Consider the following 23,301-nt stretch of genomic DNA (forward strand, 5'->3'; position numbering starts at 1 on the left):
GAGACCATCCCAAAGTTCAAAACCCAGTTTATCACAGTCAATAATTTTAACTTCCAGCTAGAGTCAATAAATAATCGACTGGGGCAGAGAGGAACTGTTATTTCAAAGTTGCACTGGGGCTTTTTTCATCATGCAGAAATCAGGGAAGGTGACCTTTACTCACTGATGGCAACTTGCAGTGGGAAAAATGTTTTTACACCTTGATTAATGTGATTCTAGAAGAAATTCACAAATAGATTTAATTTCCAGTTGATAGACAGCATCACCTTTGATGCTGTCAATAATAATAGTTATTTAAAAAGAACAGACATTTACTCTTAAAAAAATGATTTTCCTTTCAGATACTAGTCAAGGTGAGACAGGTGGTGACAGAAATGTAAAAATGTCATTTCAACTTTACCAGAAAGAAACCCAAGAATTTAAGGCTTTTTAAGTGGAAATAAGAACGGTGACAGTTTGAATGCATTTTTTCTTTTTAAAGATTACTTTACAGCAACAGCAGAGGTCACGCTTGAACCATGAAATCCAAAATAACTTTCTGAAAAAACTGCTTTTAGGTTAAAAACTGTTAAAAAGTGGAACATTTTAATATTCATATTTTCAATAACACAAATTCTTCTTGTTTTTTATGTATCGATTATGACACCTATATAGCTGAGATGCAGTGCAGGGCATTTTCCTTTTTTTGCAGTTCTCAAATTGTAAAGGATGTGGAAAGAATATGAAAAAAACCAAAACAATAAGAAGGAATAGAGAAATGTGTCTTTTTCTAAGGTCATTGAATATTTTTCTATCCAATTTAGGGTCGCAGGAGCCTAAACTGTGTCACAGGGCGAGAGGCAGGATACACCCTTTACTGGTTGGCTGTCTATTACAGGGCTAACACAGAGAGACAGACAACCTTTCACACTCACAGCCAATTTAGAATCACCAATTAACTTAACAAGCATGTCTATGGACGGAAGCCAGAGCACCAGGAGAGACCGCCACACAGAAAGGCCTCAGTCAGCTGGAGGACCTTACTGTGAGGAGACAGTGATAACTACTGCACCACTGCGCCACCCCATAAAATATGTTTTTACTGAGCAAGGTCAAATATTTGCATGTGTGTGAGTGGGAACAAATGACTTGCAGCGTATCGTGCAGTCTTCTCCAGTGTATTTAATCACTTAAATTTGTATTATGTTGACAATGAAATTACAATTCGTTGCTATGTGTCTATGTCTGTTTTAAGTAATGAAAGAGTGAAAAAGAGACTGCAGGAGAATGAGCCACAGGTTTGGCTTACGTAGCAAGGCGACTGGAATTATGCACGCCATAAATCTTCCCCACAGGCATGAGCGCACACGCACTTACACACATACACGCACAGACAAGCACAGACAAACCTATGGACATGAATGCGTTCACACAACACTCACACAACACATCATCTTCTGTTATCTTAGATAAGCAAAGAATCCTAATCAGCCAATAAGAGCACAGAGGGCATCTCTGACTTTCTCCCAGCTCCAGTTTGTTTAGACTAGAGTCGGGAGAAAGTCTCTTTGTCTTTGTGGAAACAAGAATTTTATATAACCTGGCAAAAAACACCTAGTCACCTTATTTCCTTTTGCATTCTATTCTGTTTTGTTCCATTCTTTTCCTCTCTTGTTTAATTAACTCTGTATGGCAATTTCAGCCCTAAACGCCACGTCCGAGAAAGGTTGATTAGTGCAGCTCGCTGATTAGAAATTATGCCTGTTGAAGCAAATGAACACGGTTCATTCCCCATGACAAGTATCAAGGCGACTCATTTCATTTCTACATGACCCAAATCCTTTTTCCTCAACTGAACCAAACCAGATTTTCTCTCCTGGCACTATACTGTTGGTAGTTGCCTCACACATGCCTGATGTAATTAAAGAAATCTTTTTATCAACAGTGGAAGCTTCTGTCCTATGAGATATGCAAAACGAGGTTGTGACATCAGACCTTATATTATGTGATATATGGATTATCTGATTTAAACGAAAACTAGAAACTGCTTTGTTGGGACTGTGGGGGTGTGTGGTTTGATCAGACTTCACTATAAACCTTTAAGAAACCAAGCTTAGCCAACTTCAAATCCACTACAAAGTGAAGACAAAAACACAAAGAAAGAACGAAATCTTGGGAGTTTTCTGTCGTGTGGTTGCTTACCTTGCTTTGGCTTGGATAGTCTTCATTGAAAAAAAAAATCGTCCCACATGGATGACCAAATCCACACAAAAAAATAAAATAAAATTCACTTTCTGACTCACAGTTGGTTTCTATTTTTGCTTCCTTATTTAATGTGAATAACTGACGTGACCAAGACATAAAAAACTTAGTGAAGCATCAAACAAAACAGTTAATAACAGCTATGCTCTATAAATGATGTCTCCAAAAGTTAACTCTGTTCATCTGGACGTAGCGTTTTGTGGGAGAAACGTTTTGTCACTCATCCAAGTGACTTCTTGGATGAGTGAGATTTACTTTCCTGGATGATTGAGAATGCATCAAGACGATATAAATGATGTCTTTCTTCCAATACTAAATTGGTTGCAATGTTTGGTGCCTGTTATTACTTTGATTATTTTTAGTCAGCAGATTTGGACGTGAGATGTTTTTGATTAGCTGGCTTATGAGGCAAATAACAAAAAGTCCATCTTCAAGGGATGGTTTTGTGTGAATAAACCACTAAAAAAATTACTTTGCATTTATATAATTGAGTTACTTTTCGTGAACCAGCATGCTAAACACTTTGTACAGTCTGCAGTGACATTTAAACATTTAAACAGACAGTGTTCTCACATTTCACAGTTAATAAAATAACCAAAAAATTTCATTTCAGGGTTAAAGGAACATGTTGAATGTGAATAGAGTCACAGACAGACGCTATTAAGCTCCACTGATTGACTGATAAAATCATACAAGTAGAGTTTAATAGCTTATCTGAAACAAGATTCTTTCAGGGTATTGTGTTTCTTGCAAGAAGAGCTCAATAAACTAATTCAATAACTAAAGGAAGCTGCAGCGGCAGTAATTGAGCATCCACAATTGGTTTGCGACAGCAGGGCATCACCCTGTTGCTATCAAAGGTCATTTAACATCACAAAAACATTGCTCAAAAGAATTCGGGCAACATCAGTAGTGTCAGTATCTGTTAAAAGGACATTTTCTTTTACTTAAACAATTTGTATTGTATCTCTGCATTTCTTGGTTTATGCAATGCTTCAATTTTAATGAGATTATAGGATGAGCACAGTTTGAAGCTTTAAATGTTTTTATATTTTTGAACCGTTTTGGGTCTCCTTTGACAAAATGAACACTTGTTTTAAAAAAAGAAAAATTAAAAAGAATAACACATAAAAACTGGCCCTACCTGGTCCTGAAGTTAGCAGGGTGGGGATGTCCGTCGTACAATGACAGGAAGTCATATTCTTCTTCTATGGCAAATGACAAGAAGATGAGCTGGATTCTACTTCCTTCCTCCCCAACAATGACCCAGGTGCAGTTTGCTCCATTTGGGTAGCCATAGGGAAAGCCAGGAGATTCTATACTGCCATTTCGACCTTTCAGTGTACCCCCGCATGTGTAGATAAAACCTGAAAGAGAAAAGAGATTAGAGCACATCTTTAGTTAGAGGGAGAAAACATAAAGGTGTCAAACTGAAGTTGTGACCCTAAGACATTATAGTAAAGCAAGATAATTGAATTCTCAAAATGTTTAATGTTCATTATTCAATATTTTAAACATGAAAGAGTGATGATGCTAGAAGTTATACCTCTGTATGTCTGCCCATTGTGACAAAAGGATTTAGTGATTGTTGCACAACTATTTAATGTAAGTGCAGCCATGAGTCTTCCTCAGCACATGCAGTTGCAACAGCATCAGTGTGCAACTGCCAGTGTATTAAAGCTGGTTCAGTTGTCATTATGACAGAGTAATAACTGCATAGCACATTCATACTGTACACAAAACCACACATACGGACACTAATAAGTACTTATTACTGCCTTTTTTAAACACAACCATCAGAAGTGACGGTCAATTATTCATTATTATTTTATGTAAGACTACTAAGAAGTCAAAAGTAAAAAAAATATACAAAACATTGCTTTTAATCAATGAACTAAGAAGCCACGAGTCAGCATGAGTGATATTAAGTAGGTCAGCTTCGTTTTGATATATCCTGGTCTTTGATGCTGATCCATGATTATGTATTAATAGAAATATATGAAGAGGTTATTCCTAGATCACAGAAGTAAGTACTTCCCAGAACTTCTTCTAGGGTAGCGCCGCTTATCTATAGTTTATGATGCACTCCTTCACAGTGAGGGCATGGGGCAGGGGCAGGACTTTAGAACAGCACCCCAGGAAGTGGTATTCACATTCAGCATGGGGTGCTTGAACTCGGGTCCCCCGAGTGACTGGAAACTCTGTTGCACTGAGCAACCTTTCCAGCTCACTTAAAAGGTGAAATCAATGAGAGACCGGTGCATTCTCCTGGATTCATCCTATGGGCATCTACAAGATCAAAAGCTGGCAATTCCTTTGTTTGCTGCTAATCAATTACTGTCAAAATGCACAACAAGCAAAGGGGTGTGTCAGTCAGCGGCAATGCCTTTGAACATGACTCGGCAATTTATAGCTGTACAGAATAACCATTTGCTTTGTTTTGTTGAGCCATCCATCTACAACAACTGAAAAAGAAAAACGACACCGATTACGCTCTTGCTCGCACCATACAACATCAAAAACAGTTAATGAATTCTTCAGGGATGGAGAAGATAAATACTACTTGATCTTAATGAGCTCCTATAGGCTCTTTAAATGACTTTGTTTATGTGGTGGCAGGCTGGTAGAAGGAGGAGACAAAGAAAGTGGGTTTAGGGGGGTGGAGGGGTGTAAAACTGACATCTAAATCAACTACAGCGCAAAATATGGGCTCAAAATATGGGTCCAGAGGGACGGGTGCAAAACTAACTTCTAACATCAACTACAACAAAAAATCTATATTTTTTGTGACAACAGTAAATATGCTTTTCTTGCTCGCCAGTGCATTTTTCCCTGTGAGTAAAGCACTGGATAATCAAGCAATTGTGAATGATATTAGTGCATTATTAGACTTAAACCATGGTCGGTTATTCAGAACTCTGTTTGTTAGAAGTTACTAAAGTTCAGGTTTGTTTAGAGTCGTAATCCATGAGTTAAGTAGTCATAAAGGATGAAGTGTTGCTGCTAAGAAGTGCTGCTTGTGGTATTCTACTAAAACAGTAAAACTACAAAAAGTGTACTTGCTGTGGAGATTTTCTAATGATATGGTGATAAGTTGAAAGAAATATTTAATACAGCAACTGTGATCCTTTGCACTTTCTTTTATAAGGTTCATGTACTGATAAATTAGAAGTGAAGCTAATTCTGCTGCTGTACTTATTTTAAATCTCTCCGGGTTACAGCACCTGCTAAATGCCTAAATTATAAAATGTAAATGTAATTGATCTCCTTGGACTTTACAGTTCAGATCAGTATCATTATCTTCTCCCTTTGATCTTAATGATCCTTTTATATCAAATACACTACAGGTGCTAGATGAAAACCTTGGAGTGCCCAGGACTGAAGTCGGTCCAGGCTACTGTTTGCAATGCTCTATCGATCCCCGATGGAGAAACTGTTCACTTCTTGTACTTCACAGGGAGGTGAGATTGCAGAGTAAGCTCACAGAGGAGAAACCATTGTACCTGGTAAGGATTTAACATTATTCTGTTGAAGGACACTACAGCAAAGACGCTTGCTGTTATAAATGCGTGTCCTCTTGCCAAGAAAAGATATTACAAATTGCTAAACATTTATGCCTGTTTTATTTATTTTTCCATTCACCTATAAAGGTGTTGTTAGTTTTTTTTTTAACCATACACAATCAGCAAACATTCAAATGAACAGAATAAAGAGAAAAAAAGCCTTAAAATAGCTTTCAAGAGGCTTTCATGCCACAGCCGTTTGGCTTTGCTGTGCTGTTTTAGCTATAAATGAAAGTGTTTTGCTGAAAAATGCTATTATTGGATGTTCAAAGTCCTTTAAACTTCTAGGCTTTCATCAATCTCATCTGAGTGCAAAGCTCAAATCAGGATGATCATCCCCCTGACTTTCATGTTTATGAGCCTTGTTATTTACCATGGCAGCCAGGGCCACAGGGACAGCAGGGACGATCCCGCTGGATGCTTTTCGAACCAATTATCCAAGACAGCATCCCAACCAAAATGTGCGTGTGTGTGTATGTGTGTGTGTGCACATCTGTGTGTGCCGATGTCTGCTTGTGTATGGTGTTTGTCCAACCCTCATTTACCCAGACTATTCCAAGGCTATCACAGTGACAGATGTAATCACCAATGGCAGCCTTGGCTCCAATTAAGGGCTGGTATCTCTATCCCTTCACAACCAATCAGAGATGAGATGTTGGGCGACCAGGAGGGACAAGCTAAGCCATATGAGGGGATACCTGTGCACAAACACACATACCTACAAACTTAACATGCTGCTGGTCACCCTGTCTACATATTTCTACTCAAAGGAGGGGGGAAGAAAACAACAACAAGAAAACAACAATAAAAAAGATTTCGCAATGTACAGCGAGAAAACAACATACTTATTTTCCCAGTTCAAAACTAGAAGGCCCATGTGGTTCTTAACAAGCATAAAATGAAATATTCCAAGGGGAGTTTAACAGAATGCACAATTCATAAATGGAAAAGGTATGAACACAAATACAGAGAGCAAATGTCTTTGATTTCTTTGAGTCTATAACCAAGTGATAAGTGATTCAAATGACTTTTGGATATTACTTGAATTTGGATTTGTGTGTTTTTTAGACTTATTTGCTTGCTGTAGCTTATCTTGCTCTTGTTTCTAAACAAAATTCAACATTAAATCCTGTAGATCAAACAGGAATTGACTTGTCGTAGTGCCATAAACCAGCTTACAGTGAAGACAATGCAGAGAACAAGAAAAAGGTTTCATTCTCAAGCAAATCTATTAAACTAAACAATTAAGTAACTTGGATCAATTTTCTCCATGGTTACGATGGTAAATCGACTGGTTCTTATAAAGCGCTTTTCTACTCTAACACTCAAAGCATTTTATACAACTTGCCTCACTGGCTCATTCATACAAGCACTTTTTGTGTGTAAGTGCTTTCTATCTAACATGGACATACTCCAATGGATGCATCAGAGAGCAACTTGGGGTTAGCATCTTGCCCAAGGATATTCTGCACGCAGACTGGAGCAGACAGGGATCAAACCACCAACCTAAGTAGTATGTGACCTGTTCTACCTCCTGAGCCACAGTCACAGTGAGTGCACGAAAGCAAGGAAGTGTAATGTATGCAAGCGGTTAAAAAAAAGTGGTCAATGTATCCCAAACACTAAAAAAATCTACTTTCTGGGGAGGCTGACATAACCAGCCCTCTACACAACAATCAAGGGGAGATGATTCAGGTGTGGCTCATCCTCTAACACTGCCTCCCACACAGGAAAAGGAAACGGCATGCACAACTGGAGTATGTGAAGTCATCACAATATGCAAATATGACTTACAATTCTGTGTGTACTTACAAATCTAAGGGTATCTTTGCCTAGATTAGGCAACTTCATTATACAGAAAACCGAGGACACAAGGTGGGGTGAATAAAGAGCGAAAAAGAGACAGAAGGACAGAGATGGAGAGCTGAATAAACAAAGAGAAAAGGACAGATTTCCCCCTCGTTCATCACTGCGCAAGAATGAAAGGATGATTTAAAACTCATCACTCAGACTGAGCAAGAGAGTGTAGGAGGAGGAAAGAGGTAGAGAAAGAATTGAAAATATCGAAAGAGAGAGGAGGGAGAAGTAAAAGGGAAAGAAGGCTAGACTAAGCGAAGGAGAGAGAGTGAGTGAGAGAAAGGGAAAAGCAAGCAGGAGACTGGGGTAAAAGAGAGACTTCTAATTATGGTGACTACCAGACCGAAACTGACAGCCCCTCTACACACATGCACGCACGCACACAGATGCAGGCATAGGGTCACAGACAGACAAGCACACATGAACACACACGTGAACACATAGCTTCACATGCACGGGGCAATTCCGAGGGATATACACACAAATCCATGCATCATTCACACAGCTTATTGAATATGCCTGCCATTTAAACCTTTTACACGTTATTCCATTTACTTTGTTCACAATTCTTAGCCTACTCCCCTCTCGCCCCCTACTCCCCTCATACAGCACACACAAAGCATCCTCTCAAACCCTAACCTTGCTAGTTAACCACACACATTATCTATAATGAAATCCTGAAGTAGCATTTATGCTTATCTGACTAATTGTTTGTTTGGTTTTAGTAACTATATTGGGTTTATGTACTCCCATAGCAAGATCAGGCCAAGTTTGTTTTTGTTTATAGCAGACTTATTGCTGGATAAGTCGGTGAAGCAGACAGGAAAGGAGGGAAAGAGAGCAGGGGGAATGACACGGAGGAAATGGCTTGGGGCAGAATGAAACCCGGGACTCTGCAGTGGCCTTGCGGCGTATGGGTCGCCTACTTAACCCAGTGAGCGATACTGGCACCCGATTAGGCTGATTTTGACCCATAGCAGAGGAGGTTAAAAGAAGTAGCGAGACACACCGGATTGAGTCAGATTTGGGCAAACACTGTGAAGACGAAGTGTATTTTTTGCCTTGAAAGTGTGTCACAATTGGACCTACTTGTTGTGCAAACTCATTATATCCAATATAACCATGCCTGTGGAGTGGCACTGCCCTCCACAAACAATATAGCACATGCAAACTTTGCTTATAGTCAAATACAGGCCAGGTGTGTTTAATTCTTAAAGGGATTTTGAGTAGGAATTCATTTAAAGGAACACATATCCCCCCGAAGACTTAAAACGAGATGCTAATTGGCAAACAGTAAAAGATTTGTGGCTGGACTGGGTAGCTCCCAGGTGTGAGTATCTGCGCTGGTGCTAATGAGGAACAGGGTTTAGTTGGAAAAGAGCATGCGTGCTCAGCAAAACCTTCCCTGGATAAAGAAAGCTTAAAGACAAAGAAGAAAATCTGCTTCGTGAATTGAGTGGATTTAATGAACCCTGGTCTACAATATAAGCTTGATCTCTTTTCTCAAAGCAATATCTCATCTTGAATGTCTAAGATAATACACTCAAGAAAAAGAAGGAAATATGAGATTAACAAGTGACTTACCCCAGCACTTGTCACACCATTGTTAGAGAAGTCCAGTTTTATGGACAGCTAATTAAAGATGTAGCGTAAATTTTGGACTTTAAATAGCATATCAGCATATTTTTTGAGAACTTTAATTCAATTCAGTTCTGTTTGATTCAACTCAGCCCCACAATAACACAGAGACAACCCCAAAACTCAGACAACCCCATGTGAGAAAGCATTTGGCGACAGTGGGAAAGAAAAACTTCCATTTAATAGGAAGAAACCTTCAGGAGATCATTTCTCAGGGGGAGGTTTAATCATTTAACTAATGATTAAATGCAACATGTTTGTAAAGTAAACACACAGAAAGTGAAGAGAGGTGAAGAAGAAAATAACACATCGTCACGGGAAGCCCCCAGCAGCCTAGTCCTATTCAACACAATCAAGGCAGTGTTTAGGGTAAAGCGATCCAGCCATAACTATACGCTTTACCAAAGATTTTAAGTCTGAGCCAGTAGTCTGAGAGCAAAGTGCTCTATTTCTTTTCAAAAATAAAATTGTTCCGAATAGCCAGTGAATGTGAATACGATTGTCTGCGTGCATGCACCCTCTGATGTTAAAGATATATTTCACAAATTGCATTGGGCAGAAATTCTGTTTCAGATTTTTAGGGTCAAAAGCTTTGTTGACACTCTTATGTTGTTGCAAGATTAATCTGTGGTGTGGAAAATTTCTAGGTTCATAATAGGTTGGACCACGTACCACTGAGCAATGATTTGTGATGGAAGAGTAAATTTGTGCAGTCACTAAGACATTCAAAATTGAAAAATAATGCCTCAAATGATTGTACACTTGACTGTGGCGTCTTTGAGCTTGCAAAATAGACTTCTGCTTCGCACTTTATTTTCTCAAGAGTATCAGTAGCAACACCCACACACGCCCTGGTCCGGAAAACTAGTGCAGGCTGAAAGACTCCTTGAGCCTTTAAAGTCAGTGAGAAAAGCATCATCACGAAGCTAGGGAAATGATATTAGTCAAACTGAATATATAAATTAATAAAAATCTGCCATTGCCATTCAGTAAGATAATTTGACTTTACACGTCCTGAAATAAGCTTGATGATTCTGAAGGGGTGAAATCAATTACTAGGCTTGTCATTTTGCAAAGGGAACCCTATGATCACTATAGCTATTTCCACATGGTTCTGACTGCTAAATGAAGAAAATGTGAAATTATCCTATTTTTCATTTGAATGCAATCTGCACTACCCCCTTAAGGTTTCTGGGCGTCCCCATTTCCTGCTAGGGGGTGGCAGCAATGTCTCCATATGAGACATATCTGTGTGGGTGTGCACATATCCTGTAAAATAAAATATTAGCCATATCCCGAGCAGTGCAGTGAAATTACACAAATCCATCCCTGAAGAAAAAAACTGTAAAAAGTTGAAATTTCTTTCCATCTCTATGCCGTGCTCCGTCTCCCTCTTTGTGTTTGTCTGTCTCTCCTTCTCCTTCTTATTGATCTCTTTCTCCCTTCATGTCTCTCAGGACCTCTGTGGTACCAGATTCGCTTAAAGGGATACTTCGTCTAATCTCACACACACTCATTTATGATTAAAGAATGAATTTCCCAATGGAGCAAACTGACCAAAAAAAAAATCCTTGCAGACATACCAATCATTCGGTCAGTATTCAGATCACAACTGCACTCAAAGCGCCAGAGGACAAAATGAAATGCATGTATTGGTGTGCACACGTGTGCATGAGTCCAACGTTAGTTAATTTAAATGAGCTGTGCATGGCTCTGGAAAATGATTGTATCTGTAATTTTCTTGTGGTGGTTTGGGATGATTGAGTGAAAGAAAGATGAAGAAAATTAAGGAGCGGTGGGGGAAAGGTAGATAAACTGAGAAAAAAACGATGACAGAATGAAGAGTGGAGTGCACAGGAAGGGAAAATGGGAGGAAAAGGAGAGATAGCAATGAAAAAAATTGCAACAGAGAGAGACATAGCCAGAGAGAGAGTAAGCATGTTTGAAACGTCCCATTGGTTACTGCTGTCAGGAATGCTTGTCAGCCAAGAATTAGACTGCTCCACACTGCCACTGACTGACAGTCGGCCTGCGGTCTAGACTATACCCTGGAGTGGTAGAGGCTAAATAAGGGAAATGCCTAGAGAGAGACAGAAGGAACACACCGGGCTGAAAATCAATTTATAACACTGTCAGTCAGGGGAAGGAGGGGGGCGATGGAATAGAGATAAAGAGAGAGAAAAAGAGAACAACAAGAATGAGACAGAGGGACACACATAAAAAGAAAAGACAAAGACAAGATTTGAGAGAACAGTAAACAAATGGGACTGATCGAGAAAAGATGAGAACAGAGGGGACTCTTGCTGCGTTAAGGGAATCAGAAAGAAAGAGATGATGAAGCGGTAAAGAGGAGACGTACACGGAGAAATATACAGACGCGTGCTACTCTGCTTTTATGCAGCCACTTCAGGAGGCAGAACCTCTTTATATAATACAACGCTGTGGGGACATAATCAGCCTAAGATAATTTAATCACTACTGTTCCAAAAAAAGGAAAACAGCACTTGAATGCTGTGACTGCAGAGTCAGCACACATTTGTTTAGCTATTTCCTGGTGATAAATTTTGATAATGTCGTTATAATTATCTATCTTATCCAAAAACATCTAAAATGCTGGCTTGTTACCACTAAATTCATTACACAACACTGCATTCTGTTACTTTAAACTGAAGATATTAAAGGAGACATTTTTATTATCCCAACTTGTCCATAACATACTCAAGTATTAGATATTACTAAGAGTCCAGAGATGAGCAGTTTTACTGTCTCCCCACTAGAGCAACAACTTCAACCTGAACCAAGGTTTAAACATTAAATTACAGCAGGAATTAACATCAGACTAAGGTCCTGTAAAACTGCTGTAAGCGTTTGTAAGGAAGCGTGAGGCAAAGCTGCACTAAACTACTGGTAAGTCATATTATATGATCGTCAATATAGGTTACTGAAGAAATGAAGAAAACGGAGGTATGATTTATTCAGCAGGGTCAGCCCTTCCATCATTGCCTAGGTATAAGGTAAAATGGTGTGAAACCTAACAAGTCTGCTGTCCCATGTGGCTTTTGTTGTCTAGAGTTATTTTGAGGATGAGCACTGTCTGGTGAGATGTGAGTTAAGCAAAAGCCTGCGTGCAGGTGTGACGCCAGGGCAGTGGAAGGGACAGAAGATGAGACAGAAGACGAGATCAGGCCACGATATACCGCTGATCTTTGTGGGTGGTTAAAATTTTCAACAAAATAGGGACTTTCTAAGATAGTGTAAAACATATTTCTGCTTACCTATTTGGACTAAAACTTAAAACCAGCTTGCTGCAGTGTGTGGGCGCCCACTGTAGTTTAAAAGCACTAAGTATGGTTACATCACTCCCTTTGTAGTGATAAAGGAAGAACTTTGTAATGGTTATTATATATAAAAAAATCAAAGCAGAATGAAAATCTGAAATAAACCAGAAAAATACAGAATGAATGTTGAGTATTTCTCGAATGTATTAAAAAGCTTCACCTGTCAATCAAGACATCTTCAGCAATCCTATAGCCTACTTTACACCATTGAGCTCAAGAAAGCCAATCTTTATCAGACTCAAAACTGGGCAAATGAGATTTTTGTAGAGTGCAAATGTATTCAAATTGAATGGAAACCATTAGTATTCCATGCTGTTGGTGACTTGTAGAAACACAGATTTACTGTTGAGGCCATTTGAAACTGTGAAGGGCTTTTATGCCCTCCTAGAAGATTATATGTAAGTGCAATAAATAATCCAACGCCATCTCAATTCATTGTTACTTTCATCTTAATACTGTTTTATCTTTATTCTTTTACATTTGGAATGTGATTAGCCTTCCATAGTCAAAATGCATCTTCCCAACTGACTTGTTCCTTTAAGGTGTCTTCATCATCTCCTGAATGTTGATGGCTAATGACAGTATGTTTCTAACATACTAGTGGAGAGACTGAAAATCCCGAACATAGTCCTGAAGTAGTTAAGTGATGCAGGGTAGGGTTGTGATTGCTTCTATCACCTTTTTGTAGTTCCTACATTAGCTCAACAGTTTTCACTGGTGTGAAAACTCATGCCAGGAAGAAGATCATCACTAAGAATTTGAAATTATAAATCAGTGTCAGGTCTCCTGACATGAAAATATCATGCAGGTTTCTTTTGCACATCTTCTACTGGAGCTGATTCATCTGTTGCATTTGTTTCAAATTGCTCCAATAACCAGCAGCGACTGTACAACAGACCTTTTTCGAAAGTGGAAATGTACAAACTTTCAGTGGTGTTTTCTTAAAATGTGATGCTGAATATAGTCAAAGTCCTTCTAGAAGCAAATCTGACCCTCTTCTTTTTTCAGCTGGTGCTTTTAGGGGTCGCAACAGTGAATATGCTGCCTCCATTTCATCCTATCCCTGACATCCTCTGCATGAACTCTCTCACTCATCCATGACTCTTCTCTGGGATTTTCCTCCTGCCTGGCAGCACCATATTCAGCATCCTTTATGTGATATATGCACTATACCTCCTCTGCACATGTCCAAACCATTTCAACCTTCTAATTGAGTACCTAAAAAGCTGCATTCTTTTTAATGGCCATCAGGGGGAAATACTTGTGGCTTCCTTTCCTACAGAAGTCTACATGAAAAATTTCATCAAACTAGAACTCTGTAAGGACTTTCCCAATCAGTTTATGGGCTCTGTTACCAGTGTACCAAATAAAACATTAACTTCACTTGGCAAATTATGTGTCAGGCAGGAGAGTTACACAGGATAATCGGCTTCACAGTCAAATCCATCTCTTGCAAATCACATGGTTTCAAAACACCAAGATAGCGATGGTGAAAACACCTATTGTGATGCTTCAAAACAGGAACCCAAAGATCAAATTTGCCATACATAGCTACAGCCATCTTTTATATTATCTATGGTTTAGAATGACCAATAAAAAACCCACAAAACAGCTTAAAATGTTTGTCACTGCCTTTTAAAAAGCTTTTTTTCTCAGTCTGGAAGTTATACTACTACCATTATTTTGCATGTTCACCCATTTCAATTTATGATTCCTTCTCTTTTTGGTAACATTAGAATCTAAGTAAAAGTAAAATCACGTAAAATATGTAACAACTAGGAATATCAATTCTGTTTTATTCTATTCTACTCTATTCTATGAAAAGAAATTACAGCTGTGCACTGGAAATGAACATTAGTATTATGCAAAAGCACAGTGATAAGCCATGATATTTGAAGGGTATGTTTCTGACTGCAGCATGCCGACTTTTATGGCGGCTGGCGAAATAGCAGCTTAGAGACACTCTGGCACTCTGGGGTAAGGGAAGGGGAAAGGCACAGTAAGCAGTGAGGACAGGAGGCGGTGGGAATACGCAAACACTCACATTCCCTGATAAATTAAGAAAAAACTGCTTTCTAAGAAAGTGGGTCAAAGAGAGCAGGGAAAGAATTTTAAGCAAAGAAGAGTTTTTGGTAAATGCAACCTTGAGTGTGTGCTTCTGAGCAGTGAGGCAGGGAGGGAGTAAAGCAGCAAGACACTGAATGACTACTTGGCTTTGCCCCTGTAAAGATTAATACTGTATTTATTGAGTTAGTCACTGTGTTTTAAAAATCTACAAAAAAAAGTTGAAGGAGAAAAATGGTAGTACTACTGGAGAATCTAAATTACTCACTGCTGATTACAGCAGTCTGCTGTTCTGTGCTGGATGCATGTAGAGAAATGCAAACATACAGACATCATATTATGGGCTTTCATAAAACCCTTACTGAAAGATAGGTAGATAAAAGCATAAAGAATTAATGAGACAGAAAGAAATGGGGATGAAAGGCTGTCTTAGGGGTTTACTATTGATTTGTGTCTGCTAAGTGTCATCACCTCCAATGTGACTAATGAGGTCGCCCATGCAAACCCACACTAAGAGTACAGTCTTCTCTCCCACACTTCCTTCTTAACACAAAGTTGCTGAAGTTCCTGAAAACATTTCAAAAATAAATCAACTGATTTTTTCCCTCCCTTTTCATATCCATCATCTTCCATATACCAACAGCTGGAAAATTAACATGAAGCTACTGCTGGAGTCACAACAGCCATTTTCAGACATACAATACATAACACTGATGGCTTTACGGATGCTATTCATGGATTGCTTTAATAACAACTTTTCGCAAATCCTTTTTCAAATATTTTCACAGCCATATGCTGAAAAAAGTCGTAGCTCTGGTAGCAACCAACATTTTCAGCATCAACCAAAGTGTAGTGTGAACAGCTTGCTTTTGCAGACATGAAGATGGCACATTCAGATGCCATCACAATAATGGAGAGGAGTGCATGTCTGAAAGGGGCTTAGGGGCCACTTAGGGGATTCACTCCCAGGATTATGATTTCATTTTCAGTTGTCAATAAATTTTGAGTATACAGAGAGGTGAAGCAGAATGGGCAAACATGGCGGCAGGCCAAACATTTCCTACTATTCTATTTATTTTCCTCATATAATTCTTATTTATTTTACATTTGATATAAAACAAACAAAAAAAAAACCCAAGAAAATTCTTATATGTTAACTACTTATAGCAAAACCAAACTCCTCCTATATTATACCTTAGCATTTTGTACTGTATATAACTAAACGTATATATTTGTAAAAAAAAAAAAAAAAAAAGTAGAATAGCTGCTTAAAAACTTAGCTTCAAACAGCAAAAACAATTTCAATACACAACTCAGTCAGAAACACAGCTATCAGCCTCCCTCTTTGTGGGATTTGTTACAAACATAAACATATGGTCATGAGGAAAATAGTCATTAAAAATGATTACTCTCATCTTTGTTTCTGTGCATATGACTTCCTTATCAGGTAAACATTAGCCTGATTTTCTAACACAGAGGGTGTTTTCTGGTGTGTCATATGCTCTGCAACTGTAGCATTTAACATTTTAATTTTACTATGAATACTTTTATTCTTTATTCTTTAATTTTACTTTTACTATGGCACTTTGATTTTGTTTATTTCATTATGTTGTAGTTTTGTTTGTCTAGTGGGTTAAAGGAATATTCCAAGTTTAGGTTCTCTGAGTGGTTTATGTTAGGTTGTTTTTTCCTTGCTGTTAGTGATTATGTTTTACCTCCCTCGGTGTCTAGCAATGTCTTGCGTTTTGTGAATCTTGTCTCTGTTTTCATTCCTCCATCCCTAGTGTTAAGCTCACGTATCTTGAGTTCAGTCTGTGTGTTTCCTGTTTTACTTTGATAGTCCTTGTCCTTTGTCAGCACTGTCTGCTTTGCTTCCTGTGTCTCGTTAGCTCTGATTTGTCCAGGCTGTGTTACCACCTGTTCCCCATCTTCTCGTTATCCCTCTGAGTATTTAAGCCCTGTGTGTTCCTTGGTTTGTTAGCGCCCTCACATCTTGCTGTGTGTGCTGTCTGCTTAATGTATATCTCTAGTTTAATTTTGTATTTCCTTGCTACCAGCAATAAAGCTGAGAGTTTTTGAGTTTTTCTTTGCCTCCTGGAATCTGCATATTGGGTCCTCCATTCCTGCCTGCCACACACAGTACATGACACTTCAAGAGGTAATTAGACTCTATATTATAGTGGAAATTTGAGGCGTGGTAGGACTTCTTGTGGAATGCATCATCATCTATAGTACAAATGTAACAAAAGATTCAGGGAATCTGGAGAAATCTGTGCGTAAGTGACAAAACTAAAAATCTGGGTGTGGTACTCGCCTGCCTGCAGTCCAGACCTTTCACCAAGTGACATCAAACACTGAAATATCTCTGTTTAAACATTTGATATGTTTTCTGTGTTCTATTGTAAACTAATAATGGATTTATGAGATTTGCAAATGATTGCATTCTGTGTTTATCAACATTTTACACAGTGCCCCGACTTCTTTGAACCTGAGGTTGTTATATGTTGAGTGCAGTTTGGTAAAGTTAAAAAAAAAAAAAACAATAATGTAGACGGTGAATGTCACCTGTCTCACAAATGTAATGGTGTATATTCTAATATTTATGCAAGGCTTATAGAAGACAACGATAACGTTAACACATGGGCCAGCTTCTGAAGACCCTCCCATGTCTGCAGTTACCCTCCAGAGTAGGATAGGGTTCCCTCCAAGACAATGAGAGGGTTGACACAGTTCTGTTCACACGAAGGCTGGAGTTGTTGAGACTGGCAATCTTGGGTTAAATTCACACTGTTTTCCTCACACTCTCATTCACACGCATACTTACTGTTCTCACTATGCTGTTGTGAAACAAAGCATTGCTAAGTGAAAAGAGGCTCAATTTGTAGTTGAGTAATCATCAGTTATATAAGCGAGGAAGTTCATGCATACATTTTACACAGGACTGAATGTAGTAGTAAATGTAACAAACGTAAGGTACATACAATGAGTTAGAAAGGTCATTTAAAAGGCTGGTGTGCTGTACAGTCACTGATTCATAAGGCTAAAACTTGACTTATATGAGACTGCTACTTCAAGCAATACCATTTGGATTCACCCAGTCAACTCTCAACAGCAAAAGTCCATCACAAATCACAGCAAGGACTTATTCACATGAATATTTAGCAAGCACCTCTTATCAAGATGAGGGTTTGTGATTTTTTTGTGTGTGTGTGTGTGTGTGTGTGTGTGTGTGTGTGTGTGTGTGTGTGTGTGTGTGTGTGTGTGTGTGTGTGTGTGTGTGTGTGTGTGTGGGTGGGTGGTGGGTGGTGGGTGGGTGGTGGGCTGCTGACAACTAACTGAGGATTCAATAAGTTAGGTCTCATTATGAAGATTAAAATAAAAGTAAATGGGTAAACAAATTATCACATACAACAACAGAGTACAGAGTGACAGGGCACAAGTGCTACACACATGCCTTTACTCATCTGTTCATGGTTTCGTGTGTGTTTTTGTTTTCTTTTGCTGTAGTTAGAATCTTTTATAGTCCATCCTGGGGCAAGCACATAGTACACCAACTTCATGATTCCTGATTTTTAATGATGCCAGCATCATGGGACACGTGGATGGAGGCCAAAAAGAACATTTCTGCCTGTTTATACCTGTTCTATCTGCTGTTTCAGCTCTTGTTGAGTTATTGACATTGATAAGGAGGCATATATTTTATTTTTTGTGTTCTGATAACATAGATTTACAGCCCTAAGATTTTGCTGATTGATTAGTAACAACCCAGCTTCTCTCTTTTTTAGGATCAATCAATAAAAGAGTTCAATACCAGAACTGGAAACCCTAAAATAAAAGTTTTCCAAAATTTAAATAAGCCATAAAGTCAATCTTGTATTTTATGTGCCCAAGTGTACAGTGCCTTATTATATGCGCTCGTGCTATTTTTTTCAGATTATTGAATTGTGTCATCTCTTCTGATCTCACCACAAGAGTGATATAATATACTGTTTACTGTGACCTTTTATTAGATATATTTTTACAGTCTTTTCTTCAGATGTTTAAATGATTGACACAAATTGCAGTTATAAGAGTTTTTCAAAACCTAAGTGGGCTAACTCAACTCACACAAGCAGAAATGCTTGTATGAGTATACGCAATAGACATAACTTAGTCAAAATATGTAATATTTGACATCTTTCAGGCTATAATATTTATTTCTAGGAAACAGAAAAATTCCTTTATATAGACACGATTAAGCTATGTTCACAGGATAGCATTGTCTAGACATTAATAGATTCTTCAAAGTAAAAGCATCCGTGTTCCCATTGCCAATAAGTGCTACCTCAGATTTCCTTAGTAAAATATTAAAGTCTAATACGGCCATGGCAAGACATGGACTCTCGTCTAACCACTAAAACTTTTAAGTCATACGTTGAAAAGATGAGGGAAGGAAAATTTAGCTCCCTTTTAATTCTGCAGAGATGCTACATGTATTCTTCGACTGCCGTGCATTTAAGTGAGGCAAAAGTAGTGTAGAATCTAGAGTTAATATAAATCCTGTGCATTGTGCCATTTTAATAGAATCGTGAGACAGGGAATAGTGGCTCAACGGAATGTTTAATGCATACTTGGAAGTGCTAAAGCATGTCGACTGGCATTTGAGGGGCACACTTCCAGGCAGTGTCCATAAAATTCACAGGGCACCTCCCAATCTCACCTGCCAGGAGACTTATACCTAGCTGTGTCATTAGTGAGTGGAGTCTTATCTGCAAACACGCTGATTGTAGTCAGCAAAATATGTACTGAGGGAGGCTGGAGAATATGTTCATTTTCTACAGTATCCAATTTAACTTTTCAATTAATACGATTCTAGATAATAACTGTTCAGATGCTAGTTAGACTAGCAACTACCAATAATCCTGTGCTTGAAACAAAGAACACTACTTTGGAAAAACTAAAGGTATGCTCAATTAAGAATTACATACAGTATGGTGTAACAATATGGCTTGGATGTTAGGCAAACAAGTAAGGATTCAAGTATGTGGATAATTCTTCTTTTAAATATGAATGGACAGACAAAAATCCTTACCAGCCACTTTGTTATACTTGTTACATTGCTTAATGCAAATACCTCATGAGTTTTGAGATCTGCTGCTTTTGGATGGTAGGGTCAGAATCAGTCCATTCCATGACAGCAGTTCAATGCATTTAGGCATGTAGACATGCTCGAGATAAATTGGGTCAACTAAGCATCAGAAGGTTGAAGAAAGGTGACCTTTAACATGGCATGGGTGTTGGTGACAGATGGGCTGGTCTGAGTATTTCAGAAAATGCTGATCTACAGGAATTTTCCCGCATAGTCGTTTCAGAATGGTCCAAAAATGACAAAATATCCATAGTCTGAGTCTTAAGTGCTGTAGCATCAGAGCTTAGTCTAAACCACATGAAATCATGAGTCTTACCTTTTATCAAGACTTCAGGCTGCTGGTGGTGGTTTACTGGTAGTCTACAAGATATTTTTGACACACTTTGACCCCTTAAGTGCCCAAAGCATAATTTAAACACCACAAGCTACCTGCGTACTGTTGCTGACAATGTCCAACCTATTTTTTGAGAACAGTGTACGTATCTTCTGATGGCTGCTGCTTTCAGTAGGATAATGCACCATATCACAAAATTCAAGTCATCTCCAACTGGTTTTTTGAACAAGCCAGTGGGTTGACTGCAGCCATAGTTAGCAGATTTCAATCCAGTAGAAGAAGGTTCTCAATGTGGATGTACAGCTGACAAATCTGCAGCAACTGTGTGATGCTATCATGTCAATATTGACAAAGTCTCTGAGGAATGTTTCCAGCACCTTGTTGAATCTGTGCCATGAATAATTAAGGCAGTTCTGTAGACAAAAGAGGTGCTCACTGGCCACTTCATTAGTTACACCCTGTACCAGCACGGTGTAACTAATGAAGAGTGTATGTCATCACCCTCTCTGGTGCCACTGACAGAAAAAATGTCCCATAGCAAGCGTCTTTTTCCCCCCTCCTCAGGCAATTTTGTGCCCGTTGGCTGACAGAATTGCAAAATGAAGGCCATGCCTATAACAAACCAGTCTAAATGATGTCATTATTCCACAATGTTCATTTGAAGCAAAACTTCAGATGAAAATGTTTGTTTTTTTTAATTAAGAAAATGCTATTTTTACTATTCCAAGTCCTTTTGCAGTGGAACATTACTGTCAGGTACTGTATCTGAATTGTTGGTCCAATGTCATGTCTTTGTGGGCTCACAATATTTATATTTTATAACTCGAGAGCTCACAGCCAAACAAGTTCATCTGTAGGGCTTAGAGCTTAGACGTCTTCTCATAAGTGTGGCAAAATTACGACTAGTGCCGTGACTGTGTCTCGGGACATATCATTATCTACTCTCCGCGGACGAGTTTCTTTAACCATTTATCTGTGGTTGGCATCTCCACATCCTGAACCCACTGTTCAGCTTAAAAAGAAACTCACAAATTCAATTATGCTGTAAAATACTACAGAAATAAGACATCTGACTGACACTTTAACCAACGTGTTGCATCTGAATAAAATAAAATACTGCAAATTAATAAACAATGACAGAAGATTCTACACAACTAATGTGCGCCTCCTACTAATGTAATTTGCTTTTATCTATTCAAATGAAAAAGCCCTCGTTAACATAACAATGGGAGAATATGGATGTGAGTGAGGTGCAAAAATGCTAAAAATAAAAAATAAAAATCAACAAACATCATCAAAAATCAAGGACAGTAACATATCTTTGCATACAGAACGCTGGTAGAAGACTGAGGTTAGGAAACTCTTCACTTTGTACTTAACAAAGACAAAGACATTTGATGCCAAACTAACAACAGTGAACATCTGCTGCCATTAAAAAACACTGCAGCAAATGATACGAGTGTTTCTGATAGACATGATCCTCTGTAATGTAACCATTGTCCAATTACTTCTTAGATTGTCTTGTAGGAGAAAAGGCATACACATCTACGGCCACAGTGTGAAGCTGGCATTGAAGTGAAACTAAGCAGTCAGGAATAAGGAGTCAGTGTTGCTCTACAGGGAGCTTCAGCAGGGTCCATGGATGCTCTAACTGAGATATAAATCCCTACCATACCTAAAATCTGCCTCGATTCCAGGAATATGGAGGAAAATATTTTTTTGTAATCCTCAACCTCTTTCCAGCAGTTGCTTTTTGAGACAGACATTTCCATTATCTTCTAATATTTGGGTCTATTTCTGAGTAATCTTTCTTGGCAATTTAAAAGTGTAATTAGGCCACATTACTGCTTTCCGTAATCTATTTCTTTTTTTTTCCACCCTCGGGGTTTATATTTGGTGTTCATGCTCAAACCTGGCAACGATCTGAAAGCCCTAAAAAGAATGCTGGAGGTTTCCAAATTTGTGAAAGTATTTCCAGCAGGATTGCCATGTTGGAAAGAAGCACAATTAAGACATTTTGAAGGCTTCTCGGATTAACACAGTTTAAAAAAATTTAAAAAGCGGCTTTCAGTGTGATTGTCATAATAGCTCTCTGAGCACAAATTTAACCCAATTTTATCATTCTCTCTCTCTTTTTTTCTGCCTGATTATTTTATCTAAACTAATAAAGCAGGTAGGCTATAAAAATATTCAGTAATAAACATAAAAATACATCAGTTCTTGTCCATTATGGGTTTAACATCAGAAATCTTCACTGTGATCTCTGAGGCACAAATTCAGTCCTGCCAATCTTTTTTAAGTACATCCCTACTGTACTCTAACAGCTGACATACTGACCTTATACTTGAAGCCTACATTTCTATAAATCACTTCTCTGGGCTAACAAGATGAGAACTGAGCTCTGGTTCCAGACAGCAAGAGTACTTTTAATTAGAGGGGGCCATCTGTTAAGACTGCATCGGAACCAGTCACATACTGTACATGGGTAAACCAAGTCACTGCAACTCTGATTGATCAAAAGCAGTCGAGACTTAAAATTGATTGTTTCAGGCAATGATTAATTCACAGGACTGAACCCCATCAACAGCTGGGGCTGTGCTGTCACAGTGATATGGTTAATGAGTAGAGTGCAGTGACACAAAATGAACAATTCAGCAGTGTGGATCAAATTTAGTTACCTCAGGATCCTCTGCCTTGGGAAGCTCATTACAAACTCAGAGAAGTATTCGACAATATTGATCTCTGTTGGGAAATTATGTATTTACTTCAAACCCTCCAGTGTGGAAAAAATAGATGCATTCAGGGAGCAATGCTAACCAGTTCAGTTATTTTGAACTCAAGATTCACATCAGTGCTGCCACAAACACCTGAGGACTGTGGAAAGTTTCGACGTTGCATGCTTGCTTTAAAGTGCTAATCCAAGGATTTGTCAATGCACTTCAATTAAGATTGGTTCACACTGTAGTATCAGGGGGAAGGATACCTTAATTTTTAAGAATGGGAGGTCTGAAAATGATCCTAGATCTCACATACCTATTACGGTCTTTAATTAAGCCTGCATCTCAGGCTTTATATTCAGGAGTGCACATAAGTGGTCCGCAGGTGCGCATGCGCTGTCAAAATAAGACGCACCAGATA

General features: G+C 38.6%; 1 protein-coding gene across 1 annotated transcript in view; it reads right to left on the bottom strand.

Annotated features, from left to right (window-relative positions):
• LOC116322741 (CUB and sushi domain-containing protein 3-like) overlaps positions 1 to 23,301 on the bottom strand; it is a 374,565-nt gene that overhangs the window by 284,961 nt on the left and 66,303 nt on the right. Inside the window, exon 2 of the mRNA XM_039605961.1 lies at positions 3,386 to 3,608. Coding sequence (XP_039461895.1) covers positions 3,386 to 3,608 — 223 coding nt within the window. The remainder of the gene's footprint in view (positions 1 to 3,385; positions 3,609 to 23,301) is intronic.

Source organism: Oreochromis aureus, linkage group 22, assembly GCF_013358895.1.
Source record: "Oreochromis aureus strain Israel breed Guangdong linkage group 22, ZZ_aureus, whole genome shotgun sequence".
Taxonomy (NCBI): Eukaryota; Metazoa; Chordata; class Actinopteri; order Cichliformes; family Cichlidae; genus Oreochromis; species Oreochromis aureus.